Source organism: Thunnus thynnus, chromosome 13, assembly GCF_963924715.1.
Source record: "Thunnus thynnus chromosome 13, fThuThy2.1, whole genome shotgun sequence".
NCBI lineage: Eukaryota > Metazoa > Chordata > Actinopteri > Scombriformes > Scombridae > Thunnus > Thunnus thynnus.
The window spans coordinates 30,635,928-30,655,983 of record NC_089529.1 but is presented as its reverse complement, the minus strand read 5'-3'; the positions used below and the strand labels follow the sequence as shown (position 1 = coordinate 30,655,983).

Here is a 20,056-nt window from a genome sequence, read left to right as displayed (position 1 = left end):
TCAATTTAATTTTATTTTTATTTGAAAATATAGAAAAAGAAACATCGTAAATGTCCTTCATCATCTGTCTTTCAGTTTTATTTTGGTCCACGTTACTTAAAAACAGGAAGTAGTTCTTCACTACTGGTCAGTTTGTTCGATCCATCGGCTGCTTTCAGCTGGAAACGTGACGTCTTTAGCAGCTCCTGGTCGCTCCTTTGTCAGCGCCGCTCAGAATGAAACATGAAGGTTTAATGCAGGTTTCTGATATTTATGTAGATTTCATGGATCATAAACACTTCGTTAACCAGCAGTCATCACCTGCATCTGTCACCATCTAAACGAGCTGCAGACGTGTGTTCAATACGCTGAAAAACACAACAAATAACAGCCAAACATTTCTTCTCACTGTTAGAAATGTGGCTGAAATATTTCCAGTGAAGTGAAACGGCCGCGATGACGTCGGATCCTGTAAACCGATCACCGTGCTGCATCGGTGAGTTATTATCTGTGCAAACAGGATAATAAATATCATCTCTGGGGCATTTTCAGCTCCACAGACCTTTAAATATGTGAACTATGATGGTTTGGGACAGGGCTGTGCAATATGACGATAGAGAAATGTCCATCGTTTATGGATCAAACTCTTTACAGCAATATTTTTATCTTTTGGAGTCGGATTACATTAATGAATTCCTCTTCTTGGCTTTTTACTCGCAAAGCTTTTATTGCACTTACAGTAATGTAACGAGTGTAGACGTCATCAACTTGAGAACTTCACCTGGTTGACTGTCTCTCTTCTGCTCCGCTGTGTGCAGCACACGGAGGTCTTAACGCCGCCCTCGCTGAACGCAGTAGACACTATGTTTATCTATGTTATTAACCTAATTTATGTGCAGCCGTTTCCTTTCAGCTCAGTGTGAGAGTCTCTACTGCGTTTTGCTGTCATTTACGGTCCTCTCCTCTGCTCTCTGCGGTTCAGCGAGGGCGGCGTTAAGCCCTCCGTGTGTGTGCTGCACACAGCGGAGCAGAGGAGAGACAGTCAACCAGGTGACGTTCTCAAGCTGATGTCAGCTACACTCGTTATATTACTGTAAGTGCAATAAAAGCTTTGCGAGTAAAAAAACCAAGAATTTATTAATGTTATTCACACAAAAGAAGACAAAACGAGGAGTTTGTACCTATAAGAAGGGTTCAGGTATGAAATGTCTGACGTGGACCAGAAACTATTGATTCATTGAGTTTACAGATAATGTGCTATATCATAATTAAATTGTTATCTGGTGAAATGATCTATATTAAGATATGAGGTTTTGTTCATATTGCACAGCCCTGGTTTGGGAGTATTGTTGTGTCTGTTTTTATCACATGTTGATCATAAAGCAGCTCTAACAACACAAACTGAACCAGAGAGAGTTTAGGAGGCTGCAGACCAGTAAGTCGACTACTGTAATGACAAAAAGCCCTCGCGCTTTGATTCCAAAGTTGTAGATCTCTGCAACATTTTCTGCTTCATAATTCTGCTGCAGCTGCTGGAAACATCTGGATGAACGTGGTCAGCGTTCGACAGGAAGAAGGAAAACAAGCCGGACATTTAAACCGGAGCAGGACCGACCGTCAGTCTGTCAGTGTTTTGCTCAGGGGCACGTGTGCAGGACGGACGGCTGTGTAGCTGTCGGGGGGGTGGGTGGGGGTGGGGGGATCTGACCTGTGACCTTTCGGGTACAGGACGACGTCTCACAGCTGTTTGGGCTTCTCCTCGCGTCTCAGCAGACTGACGTACAGACGCAGGAAGGAGTAGCAGACGCCCAGAGAGCAGTACACCGAGGTCGCCAGCAGGGGGAGGAAGGGCAGCTTCTGTTGCCACGGCGACAGAGGGAAGACGACCTCGCAGGCGATCGCTACGGCAACCAGGCCCAACAGGTAGACGACCTCCAGAGGATGGAGCAGAGAGCCCTGACCGCTGAGAGGAGAGAGTTTGTGACCATAACACAGAAAACAGATGATCAACCAATAAAATGTGATTAAAGTTTGTTTGTTTTTGCTAAAATCTTGACTGAAAAGGTGTTTTTTTCTCCCACCTGTGGAGTTTCCTCAGAGCGGTGAAGGAGAAGATCGTAAACATCAGCATCAGCACGACTTTGATGGGCAGCTCTGCAAAACACAAAATATCAAAATATCAAGTTACTTCATTTAGTTACCGTGGAAATACAAGCTGATAGAAGAGAGTGTCAGGATGTTTTTCAGTCTCAAAGAGGCTGCGTTAAAAATTAACTTTAGATTAAATTCAAAATCAAGAAAAACACAAAAACACATTGACAATAAATGAGCAGAAAAAAGACCTTTAAGAACTGGTTTCAAGATATTACAAGTCCTTAAAGGACACATATTCTGCATATTTCCAGCTCTATATTTATATTCTGGGGCTCTACTGGAATAAAAACTCCTTATTTATCTTCTACTGGTCCTTTATGCAGCCCCTCAGTTCAGCCTCTGTCTGAAACAGGCCGTTTTAGCTCCTGTCTCTTTAAGGCCCCGCCTCCTGATGAGCCCACTCTGTTCTGATTGGTCAGCTTCAGGAAGCTTCCTCCGGCTCCAGAGGCTACGTAAACAAACTATAGTAGCAGGATTTCACTTCTTTTTCTCCTTCTTTACTCCAAATGTCAACTTCTCAAATCCATCCGTACACGTTGGAGCTGAACAACACATGGAAACACCTTAGCAACCACCTTAGCAACCACCTTAGCAACCAAGGCTATGAGCAAGGTATAAAAAAAGCGTTGCAAACAAAGCGTTCAGAGCAGGTTGAAGCCCTGAGTTTTGACTTGCAGGCAGCATTTCTACATGCGTTCACCTCAAGTTTTGGAATCAAGCTTAACATCCGACATCAGAACACGATATAAATAACAGAAAATCACAAAAAGCAGAAAATGTCCCCTTTAAGTTTAGGTAACACCTTTTCAGGGTTTTTAAAGGTTCCCTGAATTAAAAATTGTCCCAAAGAATAGTTTCCAGCCCGTCTGTCTGTCTGCCTGGTGTTTACCTGCCGGGGTGAAGAGCAGCGGGAACAGCGAGTAATGACCTGTAGTGGTCAGTATCAAGAAGATCCCAGCATCCTCTCTGCTCTCAACCGCCAGGATGCTACAAGAAGAAAAACACACAAAAAGTTTTGGAGAAACTTTGACGTCAAATGTTTCAACAGCTTCTTTTTTCTCTGGTTTCTAACTGGATTTGAACATTTAAAATGTTCAAACTCAAAATGTTTTTGTTTTGTATTGTTATGAGTTTGTCCTCCATCTCTTACAACGTCGTTGCGTTCAGGGCCAGTATGAAGAGTAGGACTTGTTACAGCTTCCCTTAATGTCTTCAATGATTGATTCCAGTGCAGAAGCTCTGATAATGTTGGACTGAAACACTTCCAGGAATCAAACTTAACTATTCCAGTCTCCTCCTCTACAGTAATAACACCATTATCTCTTAATGTACTGACAGCATTAAGAACGCTGTAAAATATCACCGGATGTATCGTTGGCTGACCTCAGAGGCAGGATGGCGATGAGGACGGCCTTTTCGTGGACGTGCCAGCCGAACATGAAGGAGGCCAAAGCGCAGAGCAGCAGGCAGCGCAGGAAACCACGAGCACCACGAGGACGCCGCCAGATGGACGCCACCGCCGGCTGCAGAGACAGAAAGTTAGAGTGAAACTTCAGGTCGATACCAGACTGATACTTTTCATTAAACTTGTTATTTTATGACTTAAACCTGCATTATCTGATGTTTTGTAGTGAACATTAACTCTGACTCATCATCAGCTTTAAGTTGATGTGTTGAACATGTTAGCAAACAGTTGCTTATTTCCACATCCAGCAGCTACGGAGCAACATTATCGTCACATTGATAATATCAATAATTACTTGTGGCGTTCCTCAGGGTTCTGTTCTTGATCCTTTATAGTTTTAATCTGGTTCAAGAAACTTGACATGATGTTTTTTGTTCACTTGTTTTCAGCAGAATAGTCTGTAAAAAGCATTTTTGTCATATTATCAGCTTATAAAGTAGTTGTGGCTAACATGTTAGCAAACAGTTGCTTATTTCCACATCCAGCAGTTACGGAGCAACATTATCATTCATGTGGAGTCGTGTTTCTGTCCACCTGGTGAATGTAAGTCCAATATTCACTCTCTTTTAGCTCTGGTTTTACTCTCTATCAACTCCTGAGGGAAATATCTGGCTCTTTAGCTGCTAAATGCTCCACTATGTTCACCAGCTAGTCTACAGCTAACTGTTAGCAGGTAGTGTACAGCGGCTTTTTACAGCTTTTACTCTCTGAAAACGACGCTATGAGACGCTGAGAGTGAACCAGAATGAGCTGAAACTCACTACAAAGCTCTGTAAAGCCGAGAGGAGCTGCAGAGTCGCTGATATAATAGAAATACTGATTATAGCTGCTTTAACATCTGGGACACACACATGTAAAGATGAATTAATAAGTTGCGACTCACCAGGATGGACAGCAGAGTGCAGACGAGTGTGATGGAGGGAGAGACGGAGGGGAGGACCGAGTGCTGGAACTCCTGAACCAACCCGCCCGTCATGGAGGCTCGAGGAAGCTCCGCCTCGTCCATCAGCTTCAGACGAACGCCTGGAAGAAAAAAAAGAAAAACCAGCAGATACAAAGTCTGTGAGATATTAAACAGTTTCATGAGTCTTTATCCTCACTGGAGCTTTTTCAAACCTTCATAACAGAAGACAGAATTACACTCAGAGTCTCACCGAGCGTCGCCAGGCTTTTGTCCAGGACGTTGTAGAGCGCCCAGATGTTCGGGGCCCAGTAGGCGTGACAGAGGCCCCGTTTGAAGGGGAAGAGACGGGAGAGGACCTGAGGGAGCTGCCCCTGGAAAACACAACACGTCTTCATCAGCGTTCAGGATGATAAACCAAATGTTCAGATTTAAGTGAGCTCTTCCTTCTCTGTGTCTGACTCATCTAAGCTGGAGGAGACTGAACTCACCATGGCGATGAACGGGCCGAAGGACAGAGCGCAGACGGAGACCACGATGCCGCCCAGAGCGACCAGACGCAGCGGACTGAAGCTGCTCCACCTGACTGAACCGTCTGCACAAACACACTCATTGTTACGGACTAATAACAGAACTAGAAAAGGTACATTTAGATGTACTGGCTGCCTGAGAAAAACACACTTTTTGTTCGGGTGTTCAGTGACCTCAGTGGTTGCTACGCGGCGTCTGGTGTGTTACTGGATTTTGGGCCTCATGCAAGATCGTTTCCAGATTTTTATCCACAAAACTCTCGTACTTTTATCTGAGAGGTTTGCTCGTACGAGAGTTCCAAGTCAGATTCAACAAACTCTCTTAACTGCCCAAACTTGTCGTGAATCGCTCGTTTCGGCCTGACGAACGAGATCTGATCATTAGCATAATGAACATCGCTAACATGTCGGTATGAGGTGACTGTTTCGCTCCATTTGTAGGTGAGTTTAATTCATAAAAATGTTACCAAACAGTAAACAAAAGAATTTCACACTGCGGAGCTTCAAGTTAAGTTCAGGAGAGTCAGCAGAAGAGGATCCGAAACAATTAGAAAATGTTAATTAAATTAATACGCTGTGACAGAAATCAAGAGCGAAGGCTTTGACGTGAAGTTAGAGGCTAAAAAACATCTTTCTGAAACAAAACGCTCCGTGATTAATATGAGAGGCATCATGTGACGTCACAGAGATGTTAGAGGAGAGAATATTAGAGCCTCCAGTAGCTGATGTTACACTGTCAACATGATGCTGCACAGAGACAAGTTTCCTGGTTATATAAAGCCAGGAAATATATATATTTTATTTTAGTTGACTTCAGTATCATATTTAAACTCCAATTTAATTCAGATTAAGGCGTTATAATACTTATACTAATATAATACTAAGTGTTTCTCCTCTTGTGAAGAAAGTCAAACCGTCTGTTCATGACCCCTTCAGTTCTGAACTCGAGCTGAGAAGTCGTCCTTGGAAACCGTTTGAGGGCAGTTTCAAAAAATACTTGGCAGCTGATTGGATGAACCATCTGTCCATCACCGTCTTATCTTTGTGAGGCAGCTGGATTCACAAGATCACAAGAGTCCTGATTGGTCCGAACCATCGGCGGTTCAGACACAAACACACAACTTGAAGCCTGACAAGATGGATTCTCATGTGATCTCACAAGGTAAAGAGAAAACTGATGAATGTCACAAATGTCCTTGAATCACTCGTTTGTGCCTCTTTAGAACAAATCTGTTGGTACGAGTGCTTCTTGCATGAGGCCCAGTGTCTTACTGCGTCTACACTGAAACTGTGTCAGCCGTGTTCTTCTGACTGAACAGTACACTTCTGAGTTAATCGATACAGCTGTCACACATGTGTGTTTGTGTGTCGTACCTTTGTTGTCCTGAGTGAAGCAGTAACTCCTCAGCAGGTAGATGCCATAGGCCGGAGCCACGTACAGGTAGATGTGCTTCAGGTTGAGCAGGACGGAGAACAGCAGCGCCCCCTGCAGGTGTCGAGACTGTTCAACACAAACAACAAGACAAAGACTGAAGCTGTTTGTTGAATTAAAATCATCTTCTCCATGTCGTACATTTAGAGTTGTATGAAGTCACGAGCAGCGTCTGGAGGTTTGTACCTGCAGGTGTTTTGCAATCGACAGCAGCAGGAAACCAAACAAGAAGCCGTTATACTGGAAATGAATATCTGAGAGAAAACGTCAAGGAACAAACATCATGTTCATCGTGTTCTGAGCCTAAAAAAGACAAATTACACTGAAAATCTATCATCTATCACATGTTCTTTTCATAGTCGACAATATGATGAAAAGAACAAATCTATCAATCAATACCCACAGTGATGGAGAACCTTTGGATACATGTGAGATTTTTTATTCAGTGTGTGAGATGATGAAAAAATAATGAAAATGTTTTTAAAAATGAAGACATCCTTAGAAAAAAATCAACTTTTACAGAAAGGACGAGGAAGAAAGCAAGAAGTATCCTGGCAGAGAGCTCCTGTCCTCCATTCAGCCAGATTTAGCCTCTGAGCTCCGGGATGCACTACAGAGTGACTACAGAGACTGTAGAGTGACTATAGAGTGACTAGAGAGACTATAGAGACTGTAGAGTGACTATAGAGTGACTAGAGAGACTGTAGAGTGACTATAGAGTGACTAGAGAGACTGTAGAGTGACTATAGAGTGACTAGAGAGACTATAGAGACTGTAGAGTGACTATAGAGTGACTAGAGAGACTATAGAGACTGTAGAGTGACTATAGAGTGACTAGAGAGACTGTAGAGTGACTATAGAGTGACTAGAGAGACTATAGAGACTGTAGAGTGACTATAGAGTGACTAGAGAGACTGTAGAGTGACTATAGAGACTGTAGAGTGACTATAGAGACTGTAGAGTGACTATAGAGTGACTATAGAGACTGTAGAGTGACTATAGAGTGACTATAGAGACTGTAGAGTGACTATAGAGACTGTAGAGTGACTATAGAGTGACTAGAGAGACTATAGAGACTGTAGAGTGACTATAGAGTGACTATAGAGTGACTATAGAGTGACTAGAGAGACTATAGAGACTGTAGAGTGACTATAGAGTGACTAGAGAGACTATAGAGACTGTAGAGTGACTATAGAGTGACTATAGAGACTGTAGAGTGACTATAGAGACTATAGAGTGACTATAGAGACTGTAGAGTGACTATAGAGTGACTAGAGAGACTATAGAGACTGTAGAGTGACTATAGAGTGACTATAGAGACTATAGAGTGACTATAGAGACTGTAGAGTGACTATAGAGTGACTAGAGAGACTATAGAGACTGTAGAGTGACTATAGAGTGACTATAGAGACTATTGAGTGACTATAGAGACTGTAGAGTGACTATAGAGACTGTAGAGTGACTATAGAGTGACTAGAGAGACTATAGAGACTGTAGAGTGACTATAGAGACTATAGAGTGACTATAGAGACTGTAGAGTGACTATAGAGACTGTAGAGTGACTATAGAGACTGTAGAGTGACTATAGAGTGACTAGAGAGACTATAGAGACTGTAGAGCAACTATATAGACTGTAGAGACTATAGAGCGACTATAGAGTGACTATAGAGCGACTATAGAGCGACTAACACCAACACATTTACAGAAATGTTTATTAATATGAGTTGTCGTTATAAATCTTCGCTCACCTTTGCTTTGCTGTCTGATGTTTCAGAGAAAAATCCTTCAACTGGATGAAGACGAGCTTCAACAAACCAAACTGAACCAAACTACTTAGCAGCCAAAGTTTCCTAAAAGTTTTTCACACTTTTTATTCACTTTAAAGTGTGAAAAAAAGAAAAAACATCAGTTTCTTTTTCTGCCTCTGGATCCGAAATACTAAAAACTTTTGACTGAATGACTTTGATGTGATAAAAGTTTATATCTGATGTTGTGTTCAAGGTCAGAGATGAAGGATACGGTCGACGATGAGGAGGCCGAAGTTCCAGAGCAGCAGAACAGCCAGGACGAAGGGCGGCTGGTTCAGGACGTCCCGCGAGCCTTTCTGCTCCTGAACACACCTGCAGCACCTGGAGGACGACAGCCAATCAGATTCATCCACTCATTTGCTCTTTTTATTTAATTTGAGGAAAATTATTTCAACCTGTTATTGTGTTTTAACTTCACTTTAATACAGAAGGAAAAACAAAAACTGCAATAATCAATCAATTAATTGATCCGCATTAAATCAATCTGCAACTATTTTTTATAACTGAATAATTGTTTTCACCATTTTTTAAGCAAAATTAACTGGATTAGCTTCTCAAACGTGATGATTTAATGTTTTTCTTTTTGATACAGAATATGATAATAAACTGATTATCTTTGGATTTTGAACTGTTTTATTTTAATTGATAAATTAATCGTTTTGTCTATAAAATGTCATAAAATCTTGAAACAAACCCGTTATAGTGACCCGACATCTTCAAATGTCTCATTTTGTCTGATCAACAGTTATAAATCCAAAGATATTCAGTTTATGATCATAGATGACACAGAAAAGCATTAAATCATCTATATTGATGACTGAAGAATTTAATGTTTTTCTGTGTCATAGACTGATGATCAGACTTTGGATTCGTGAATATTTGTCGGACAAAACGAGACATTTGAAGACGTCGCTTTGGACTCTAAAATATTAAAACAGGCTTTTGGTTTTTTGTACAATTTTCTGACATTTGATAGACATCATATATATCATATATCACACAGAAAAACATTACATTTGAGACACATTCAAGAAGCTAAAACCTGCAAATGTTTTACATTTTTACTTAAAAAAATGACAAAAAATGATTCAAACATCACAATAGTTGCAGATGAAACTTGTGTTGATCAATTAATCGATTAATCGACTAATTGTTGCAGCTCCAGTCAGGACAAAATAACATTTAAAGACCTGATTCTGGTAAATTATAACGACATTTAGACATTTTATAGACAAAACTAGAGATCTTTAGTCGCAGCCGTGCTTCTAATGATCTTTTGCAGTTTATCAGCTTCATGCTGTGTGTGTGTGTGTGTGTACGTGTATGTGTGTGTGTGTGTGTGTGTATGTGTATGTGTGTGTGTGTATGTGTATGTGTATGTGTGTATGTGTGTGTGTGTGTGTGTATGTGTATGTGTGTGTGTGTGTGTGTGTGTATGTGTATGTGTGTGTGTGTGTGTGTGTGTGTGTGTGTCTGTGTGTGTGTGTGTGTGTCTGTGTGTGTGTGTGTGTGTGTGTGTGTCTGTGTGTGTGTCTGTGTGTGTGTGTGTGTGTGTGTGTCTGTGTGTGTGTGTGTGTGTGTGTGTGTGTGTGTCTGTGTGTGTGTGTGTGTGTGTGTGTGTGTGCGTGTGTGTGTGTGTGTGTGCGTGTGAGATGGATGCAGTTTGAATCAGAGACTCTGATCAGACTGCGGACTCACTCTCTGGCAGCGAAGATGAAAACCAGGTCGGTGAAGACGACCGACAGCCTCTGGAAGAGGACAGTGGCGGGACTGGCGTAGTTCAGCTTCTCCACCGCCAGCATGTCGCTGTCGAAGTGCTGAGCGACGCGGGACAGACCGAACTCGAACCAGGCGAACAGCGGCGGGTAGTCCAGGGTCCACTCCGACGTGTTCTGTAAGGACGGAAAAAATAGTAAAACCATGAGATGTCATCAGGAACATGATGATGAGCGAGGGTCTAATGACAGACGACGTCACATGTTGTACAGATCATTAACACCAGCAGGATAGATTCAAATTACAATCAAATGCAGATTTATTTCATTCTGTGACTGAGAGATGAACAAAATAAGATGAACCAATAATAAATTAAGAGAAAAACCACATGACAGAACACACACACACTTCCTGTGAGAGCGCGTGCACCAGGTGTGTTTGGTCATGTGATCAGGTCGACTGACCTCATAGTACCACCTGGACACCGGCAGACTGTGAGTGATGGCCAACCAGTTCCTGTGCACCTCGAAGTCTGTGGAGTGACTGACGGACACACAGCAGCAGGTTAACAACAGTTCAAACCAAACTTCATGCAGAAAATATTATTAGTCTATTATTGTTATTATTATTATTATTATTATTATTGTGACTTAACAGCAAATGTACATTCAGCTACAGGTGAAGGAACACAAACACAATCCTGTCGGTCTTCAGTATTTAACTGAAATTTTGTTAATTTGCATGTGATGAAATAACAGCAACATTAAATCAGTTAGTTTTCACATCATAACTGAATTTCAGGTCATATTATATTATTTCTCCTGATCCTTTGGACTCGTAGCAGGATCAGTTGTGTTAACACTGGTGCTGAGATCCAGATTTCTTATTGTTAAACTGGAACTTTTCTTTTATTCTTCCAAAAACTTTATTTATAATATTCAGAGTCTAAACAGTACGATATAAAACAACACAGGAAGGAGACAGAAGAAGAAAGAAAAAGACATTAAATTAAAAGTAATGAGAGCAAAGTTAAGGAAATTGATAAAATGATGCATAAATGAATATTTAAATAGATAATTAACAGATTATGGATATAATTATATCACCACTACAAGTGAGAGAAATAAAGCCACAAATTAAGTCCAGACAATTAAGTATTATTGTAACAAAACGTGTATTTCAGCAGATAAATAAGGTCTTTATTGTGTTTCTATAAACCCTGCAGCCAGAAGACAACAGCACATATGCATCAGGTTGATGATGAAGCGATGAACAAAGATATTTAAGGTTTGAATGTTACAGAAAGCGGGAACACCTGATGGATTAATGCATAATTCACCTGTAGGTGATTCTGACTGTTAATAGACTCAGTTTGGGTGGAACAGATATGAAATTACACTATATTATATTTCTGAGGACTGAAGCCTCCACACAGGATATAAAAGCAAGAATAACATCATTATTTTAATATCTGTTAATAACTGTCTTAGTTTGACTCTAATAACTAATAATAATCTGTATTTAACGTCACATCTCTGCTTCAAACCGAACTTCTAATGAAAAACGGCGCCATCTTGAGGCTGTTTGGCTGCAGCAGCCGAAATTTAAATACACGTCACGTTAAATGTACATCAATAAAACCTATAAAGTCTCATATAACCAACGGCTACAAACATTTATAATTTATAGAGTTGAAGGGAGTCGTTTTAGTAACTTTCTTAACGTTGACAAACAGTTTAAAACATATTCTGGATGTACGTTACGCTGCTCAGGCTGTTAGCCGGATGCTAACAGGAGCCGCTGCAGCTTTTAAACGTTCGTTTAATAAATGAAAAATAACGTCCTGAAGCTGCAGATCTTCATGTAACTCGCTGTTATTTCACTGCAGAGTATTTACACTCACTAGGCGTTGATGAACAGACATTTCAGAAGAGAAACTCCGAGCGCTAAAGCTGGAAACCAGCTCCAACCGTCCGCCGCGGACGCCATAGCTGTGACGTCGATGATTCTGTAAACAAAACTTTATTGACAGTCAGCGGTGGAGACAGTATTCACATACTTCAGTAAAAATACTCCATTACAAGTACAAGTCCTGCATGAAAAGTCCTACTACAGTAAAAGTACACAAGTATTATGAGCTTGATGTAGTTCAAGTATTGGAAAGAAGAAAAAACAAAGTTCTGATACACAAATCTGTTTTCAGTTTTTGGACTTTTTCTCTAATCTTTGATTTTGCTGAAATATTGGATCATTTGAACATTTATTGAAATGAAAGCATGTGAGAAGTTTGGAGGGAAAAATCACTATTTGGTGGAGCTGTTAACAACTCACAGACATGTGAAATGTGACCCCGACTACACACTGCTTTTTGTAAGACGTCAAAAGACAAAAAGGTTGGAAACCACTGGTTTCATCTTTAACAATGTGTTGTATTTTAAAAGCTTGTTGTATTAGAAAGTACAATATTTACCTCTGAAATGTAGTGGAGTGGAAGTATAAAGTAGCATCACATGGAAATACTCAAGTAAAGTACAAGTACTTCAAAACTGTACTTCAGTACAGTACTTGGGTAAAAGTACTTAGTTACTGTCCATCACTTGTCTCTGATACTGATAGTTTTCACCAGTAATAATTTTGATGAAGGACAATATGAACATGTAGCAACACTTCTACAAACAGTCATGTTCAGATCAACCTGTTTTGGGGCCTCAGGGCTAAAATGTTCTGTTCCCTTTGAATCCTGCACAACCAGAGCTACCATGTGGGAAGAGAACTCACTTTGTGGTAATTTGATTAAACTGGGGCTGCAACTAATGATTATTTTATCGATTGATCTGTCGATTATCTTCTAAATTAAACGATTAGTTGTTTGGTCCATAAAATGTCAAAAAATAGTGAAAAATGTTGAGCCCGTTTTTCATTAGAAGTACGTTTTGAACCTGAGTTGAAAACAGATTTGTGTATCAGAACTTTGTTTTTTCTTCTTTCCTCTCCCATTAATCATCTCACCACCCCTCAGATTTATCTGCTGACCCTTTGGAGGGGCCCCACCCCTAGGTTGGGAACCACTGGACTAAACTAGCTAACTGTATATAAAGTAGTGTAAACTAGCTCCACCTCCAGCAGCTACAACAGTAACATGCTGCTCTAACACTGATGCTTCACTATTAATAATCTAATGATGTCATATATAATAATATATCAGTCAGAGGGACCAAACCACTACTTTTACTGCAATACTTTAACTACATCAAGCTCATAATACTTATGTACTTTTACTGCAATACTTTAACTACATCAAGCTCATAATACTTATGTACTTTTACTGCAATACTTTAACTACGTCAAGCTCATAATACTTATGTACTTTTACTGCAATACTTTAACTACATCAAGCTCATAATACTTATGTACTTTTACTGCAGTGAAGTATCTGAGTACTTCTTCCACCTCTGCCAGACACCTGCATCGGTTTTAATTTGTATCAGATCAGAATCAACATTTCTGCTGCTGCCTGTAATGATGTAAGATGCACTGCAGTACTTTTCTCGTGTCTCTCTATAAATGTCCGACAGTTCCTGAATGCAGCACCAGGAGGAGCTGGTCCTCCTCCTGGTGGCCTGTATCCGGTCTGCCAGCACTGTCAGCGGGATCTAACAGAGCTAACACCCCGTCAGGACCAACTGGAGTCTGTTTCAGTCGGTTCTGTGTTTCAGTGTTTCAGGAAACTTTTCTGTGACTTATAAACTCTTCAGAACAACTTCCGGCATGAACGCGCTGCTGCGGCGCTGTCAGCCGCGATGGGTCTGTACCTGGAGAGGTGAGCGTGTTTTCCTCCACTTACACAAAATAAAAGACGACCTCTGAAGTAATGTCACTAACCGCAGTGCACGCTGGGTCCAAACGGGACAAACCAGACCTGTGACATCATTTAACCTAACGTCAGTCACGTGATTAAACCTAAACTCCCCGTTTATCAGTGTGGCGTGGTGACTTCTGTCTGACTGGTTCATCAACTTAAAAGATAAAGTCTAACTGTATTTAAACTGCCTTTTTTGTGTCTGCAACAGCAACATATCTGCTCTGTAAAACACTTCCTGTTTTCTCCTTTCAGAAAAAACCTGAAAGCAAAGGGAGAAATTTATTTTAAATTCCTTGATTTCATGATGGCGCCTCCTAGTTTTACATTATTTCCATTAAATATTGTTCTGTCACCCATCTACGTAGCTGGAGTCCTTATTTCCATTCATCAAATACATTATTTTTGTAAAGCGATAACATGTTGTTCTATCATCAGCAGAGCAGACGGTCACACTGAGCCTGACTGCATCCTGCTACACAGACTCTGAACAACAACCACATTAGCTTTGCTGCTAAAGTCTCCTTCTGATCTAACTAACAGCAGAGGTTGGATCAGTCTTAGTGGTCACAAGATGATTAAAGGGATAAGTTAAATAAAACATATTTCAGACCCTAATAAACAGATTAATGTGTTTTTGTGTGTGTGACAGATCTCCATGTGGGAGCACCCGTGGCGACCTTCGACGTGAGGAAAGTGGAATTAACACCTCTGGAGCAGCGGAAACTCACCTTCGACTCCCACGCCATGGTGACGGAGCTGGAGAGCAGCGGTGAGGAGACAACATGCTCCAGAAGTTTACTGTGCTTTGCCAGGAATCACACTCAATGAAAATAAGGGAATATATCATTATAATCATGATATTTGATACCTGACATGGAGAAGAACTTTTAAGTTGAACTTGTTAGCAAACAGTTGTTTATTTCCACATCCAGCAGCTACGGAGCAACATTATCGTCACATTGATAATATCAATAATTACTTGTGGCGTTCCTCAGGGTTCTGTTCTTGATCCTTTATAGTTTTAATCTGGTTCAAGCGACTTGACATGATGTTTTTTGTGCACTTGTTTTCAGCAGAATAGTCTGTAAAAAGCATTTTTGTTATATTATCAGCTTATAAAGTAGTTGTGGCTAACATGTTAGCAAACAGTTGCTTATTTCCACATCCAGAAGTTATGGAGCAACATTGCAGCAGTCTGTTTGCCGTTTGGTGCTGAGCAGGTAGTGTACAGCGGCTTTTTACAGCTTTTTTCTCTGAAAACAGCTGCCTGCTGCGGCCCAAAACAACACTATGAGACGCTGAGAGTGAACCAGAACAGTAAAGTTGCAGCCGGACAGATAAACAATGAGCTGAAACTCACTATAGAAACTCACTCTGTAAAGCCGAGAGGAGCTGCAGAGTCTCTGATAATTCTCTGTAGGTTCGTCACTGCGAGCCACAACCAACATGTTACACACTGACAGGTCAGACTGGAGGGATAGAAATATGTGTTATAATCATAAAAAATAGAAGATCATGACAACTAGGCAAACTCCAATATGATCAAAAGCTACAGAACAGCTACTAAACAGCTCTTGTGGTCAGATTGTTTCTGTTTCCAACTGAAGTACAGTTTTAAAACACTGGTCACTCAGTTTCCCCTCAGGGATCAATAAAGTATTTCTGTGTCTGATTAAACCAGGCAGCACTTGAGACAATTGGTTAATATATATTGAACTTTTGTTAGGAAGTCTGCGTACATTGTATGTCCAGATTTAACCAAAGTCAGACCGTTTGGCTCTAATAATCACATGTAGTATAATAAATACTGTGAAAGTTTTCAGCTTCAGCTTTTCATACCAAAGTGTTTTTATATTTGCAGGTTTTGAGAAGCGTCAGGCGGAGCTCATCGTATCAGCTCTGGTCACTCTGACGACAGCGAACATGGACATCGTTTATAAAGACATGGTGACCAAATCCCACCAGGTAGGACGCCGCGAGGACGTTTACTGGAGGTCTGCAGAGTCTACATACACAGAGTGGATGTTAACTTTAGTTTTTCTCTCAGGAAATCGCTGTGCTGCAGATCATGGCTCATCTGGACTCCATCAGGAAGGACATGGTGATCCTGGAGAAGAGCGAGTTCGCCAACCTTCGATCTGAGAACACGGTACGACAACACGTTAAATCTCTTTTTCTATTTTAGTTCTTTAATCATGTGTTGATCAATACCTCACTGCCTGTCCAGTGACACTCAGGCTACACAACTGTGCCCAGATGTGTTTGTGTATTTATGTCAATACTTTTTCAAAACTGTTTCTGCTTTTGTAGAAAATGAAAAGAGAACTGGAGCAGCTTCGGAACAGACTGACGGTGAGAAACATGTTTTCATATGTAGTCAAATCAATTTTATTTATATAACCAAACATCACAAATCTGCCTCAAGTGACATTATAATCTGTACATCAATACCCTCTATCCTCAGAAAAAACTCCCCAAAACATATTCATAGGCAAAAATAAAATAGAAGAAAGCTCAGGAAGAGCAGACAGGAAACTGTTTCACTGTTTGTTAGACTTCAAATGTGATAACTTCCTCTCCTCTGATGCCTGAGTTTGTGATCATGTAAACTGCTGGAGCATAAAGCAGCCAACGTGTTTTTATAGAAACTGTTAACAGTTGAGCAGCTTAACTGTGTGGTCTGATGGATTTGAGGATGTTTTTATTCAGGAAGAGAGTCAGAAAGTCCGATCAGATTCCAGACTGGACATCAACCTGGAGCGCAGCAGGACGTCTGACATTGTGAGTGTGTTTGTCATGTTTTATTACAGTTAGATGATGCTTGTTGCTGCAGTGTAGAGAGATGATTCTGTGTTTTTCTTCCAGTTTACTGATCAGGAGAAGAAGCTGATGGAGGCGAGCACAGAGTTCCATCACAAGGTAAATATATATATATATACATAATATATATATAATATATACTGCTGGTACTCATGGATAGATGATGAGACCCCCGGACACAGACATGTAAAAGCCCCCTCACCCTCCTACATTGAAGTAAGACCCCCAGACTGAAAGAGGTGCAAAACAACTACAAACAACATGGCCGTGTCATTTGTAGTCACTTTATGCCAATGTTTTTCATTGTTGTTTTGTGTCTCTTTATAGACATTTTGTGTCTCTTTGAAGTTGAAATTCGAACAACACGACTGCTTCATTCGTAGTCATTTTGTGTCTCGTTAAAGTCGACTACAAACAACATGGCCGCTTCATTTGTAGTCATTTTGTGTCTCGTTAAAGTCAACTACAAAAAACATGGCCGCTTCATTCGTAGTCGTTTTGTGTCTCGTTAAAGTCAACTACAAACAACATGGCCGCTTCATTTGTAGTCATTTTGTGTCTCGTTAAAGTTAACTTCAAACAACATGGCCGCTTCATTTGTAGTCATTTTGTGTCTCGTTAAAGTCAACTACAAACAACATGGCCGCTTCATTTGTAGTCATTTGGGGTCTCGTTAAAGTCAACTACAAACAACATGGCTGCTTCATTTGTAGTCGTTTTGTGTCTCGTTAAAGTCAACTACAAACAACATGGCCGCTTCATTTGTAGTCGTTTTGTGTCTCGTTAAAGTCAACTACAAACAACATGGCCGCTTCATTTGTAGTCGTTTTGTGTCTCGTTAAAGTCAACTACAAACAACATGGCCGCTTCATTCGTAGTCGTTTTGTGTCTCGTTAAAGTCAACTACAAACAACATGGCCGCTTCATTTGTAGTCGTTTTGTGTCTCGTTAAAGTTAACTTCAAACAACATGGCCGCTTCATTTGTAGTCATTTTGTGTCTCGTTAAAGTCAACTACAAACAACATGGCCGCTTCATTTGTAGTCATTTGGGGTCTCGTTAAAGTCAACTACAAACAACATGGCTGCTTCATTTGTAGTCGTTTTGTGTCTCGTTAAAGTCAACTACAAACAACATGGCCGCTTCATTTGTAGTCGTTTTGTGTCTCGTTAAAGTCAACTACAAACAACATGGCTGCTTCATTTGTAGTCATTTTGTATCTCGTTAAAGTCAATGACAAACAACATGGCCGCTTCATTTGTAGTCATTTTGTATCTCGTTAAAGTCAATGACAAACAACATGGCCGCTTAATTTGTAGTCATTTTGTGTCTCGTTAAAGTCAACTACAAACAACATGGCCGCTTAATTTGTAGTCATTTTGTGTCTCGTTAAAGTCAACTACAAACAACATGGCTGCTTCATTTGTAGTCATTTTGTATCTCGTTAAAGTCAATGACAAACAACATGGCCGCTTCATTTGTAGTCATTTTGTATCTCGTTAAAGTCAACGACAAACAACATGGCCGCTTCATTCGTTGTCATTTGGGGTCTTGTTAAAGTTAACTACAAACAACATGGCCGCTTCATTCGTAGTCGTTTTGTGTCTCGTTAAAGTCAACTACAAACAACATGGCCGCTTCATTTGTAGTCGTTTTGTGTCTCGTTAAAGTTAACTTCAAACAACATGGCCGCTTCATTTGTAGTCATTTTGTGTCTCGTTAAAGTCAACTACAAACAACATGGCCGCTTCATTTGTAGTCATTTGGGGTCTCGTTAAAGTCAACTACAAACAACATGGCTGCTTCATTTGTAGTCGTTTTGTGTCTCGTTAAAGTCAACTACAAACAACATGGCCGCTTCATTTGTAGTCGTTTTGTGTCTCGTTAAAGTCAACTACAAACAACATGGCTGCTTCATTTGTAGTCATTTTGTATCTCGTTAAAGTCAATGACAAACAACATGGCCGCTTCATTTGTAGTCATTTTGTATCTCGTTAAAGTCAATGACAAACAACATGGCCGCTTAATTTGTAGTCATTTTGTGTCTCGTTAAAGTCAACTACAAACAACATGGCCGCTTAATTTGTAGTCATTTTGTGTCTCGTTAAAGTCAACTACAAACAACATGGCTGCTTCATTTGTAGTCATTTTGTATCTCGTTAAAGTCAATGACAAACAACATGGCCGCTTCATTTGTAGTCATTTTGTATCTCATTAAAGTCAACGACAAACAACATGGCCGCTTCATTCGTTGTCATTTGGGGTCTTGTTAAAGTTAACTACAAACAACATGGCCGCTTCATTTGTAGTCATTTGGGGTCTTGTTAAAGTTAACTACAAACAACATGGCCGCTTCATTCGTAGTCGTTTTGTGTCTCTTTGAAGTACTGAACTGAACTTCGGTGGTGCTCAGGGTGGGATATGATTGGTTGTTTTTGGATGTGACTGGTTGATGACATCACTGCGTGTCTCCTGTTGTCAGAGAGCCGACCTCGTCAACGACAACATGGAGATCAACAAGAAGATCGACCTGCAGGTGGCTTCGCTCAAAACCGTCCTGGAGTCTCACAAACTGGAGACGATCCGCTACGTCGCAGGTACGACGAAACGAAACAGCCACAACGTGTCGCAAGTTTATTTATTTTTTAAACTTTATTGAAAACAATCAAATTCAAAACACAGAGATGTTCACTGACATGTTTGAATAAATAAATGAAAACATCACATCTGACCAGTTTTCGTTTCCTTTTTTCAGCGACGTTGTTCTCCTGCCTCGCCCTCGCGCTGGGCGTCTACCGGCTGTGGAGGTGAAGGAGCTTCATCACAAACACACTCAGCTCGTCTTCATACTCGACACAAAGTAGTTCCGGTCAAACGTCTTTAAAACGGACGTAGTTTAAAAAACGCTGCTGCGGAGTTCTCATCATGTCACAATTTGAAGTATGAAGCAGCATAAAACTATCTGCATGGAGAGAAGCTTCTCTGGTGTTTTATTCTTTGATTTGGGTGAATTAACCCTTTAAAAGGACGTATTTATAGTTGATTTTCAGAAATGTATTTTACAGTCTTGACAAGAACAAATTTCTGTGTAAAAGTGTTTTTTTTTTTAAATGAACTTTGTGTTATTTTGTGTTTAATTTAAATCCAGACTGGTGTTGTTTCAGACGGGAAACGTTCATCATGTTTACTAAACTAACTGATCATTTACTGACAATATGAAGTTAGTTGTTGTTACAGTTTGACTGCAGATAACGTCTCTGATAGTTTGTTTTTTTAAGTTTTTTTTTTAAGTCAAAAGAAAAAGATTGTATCAAAACATTAAAAATGTATTCAGAGTTGTGAAATTTAAAGACGTTCTTGAGTAAAAATCTATAAAACTTTTATTTTATT

The 20,056-nt window shown here is 40.3% G+C and overlaps 2 protein-coding genes across 2 annotated transcripts; one reads left to right on the top strand and one right to left on the bottom strand.

Annotated features, from left to right (window-relative positions):
- Positions 1–12,013, bottom strand: alg8 (ALG8 alpha-1,3-glucosyltransferase). The gene is made up of 13 exons (XM_067609006.1): positions 11,889–12,013; positions 10,450–10,528; positions 9,968–10,161; positions 8,481–8,590; positions 6,648–6,715; positions 6,404–6,530; positions 4,991–5,094; positions 4,753–4,873; positions 4,482–4,621; positions 3,517–3,656; positions 3,023–3,120; positions 2,061–2,133; positions 1–1,942 (listed from the first exon to the last, which is right to left on the bottom strand). The coding sequence occupies exons 1-13, from the start codon at positions 11,972–11,974 to the stop codon at positions 1,717–1,719; spliced, it is 1,566 nt and encodes a 521-aa protein (XP_067465107.1). The 5' UTR covers positions 11,975–12,013; the 3' UTR covers positions 1–1,716.
- Positions 12,014–13,573: 1,560 nt separating this feature from the next.
- ccdc90b (coiled-coil domain containing 90B) lies at positions 13,574–19,769 on the top strand. The gene is made up of 9 exons (XM_067609005.1): positions 13,574–13,805; positions 14,497–14,616; positions 15,709–15,812; positions 15,895–15,996; positions 16,158–16,199; positions 16,557–16,628; positions 16,713–16,766; positions 19,149–19,263; positions 19,422–19,769. The coding sequence occupies exons 1-9, from the start codon at positions 13,754–13,756 to the stop codon at positions 19,475–19,477; spliced, it is 717 nt and encodes a 238-aa protein (XP_067465106.1). The 5' UTR covers positions 13,574–13,753; the 3' UTR covers positions 19,478–19,769.
- The last annotated feature ends 287 nt before the right edge of the window (positions 19,770–20,056 follow it).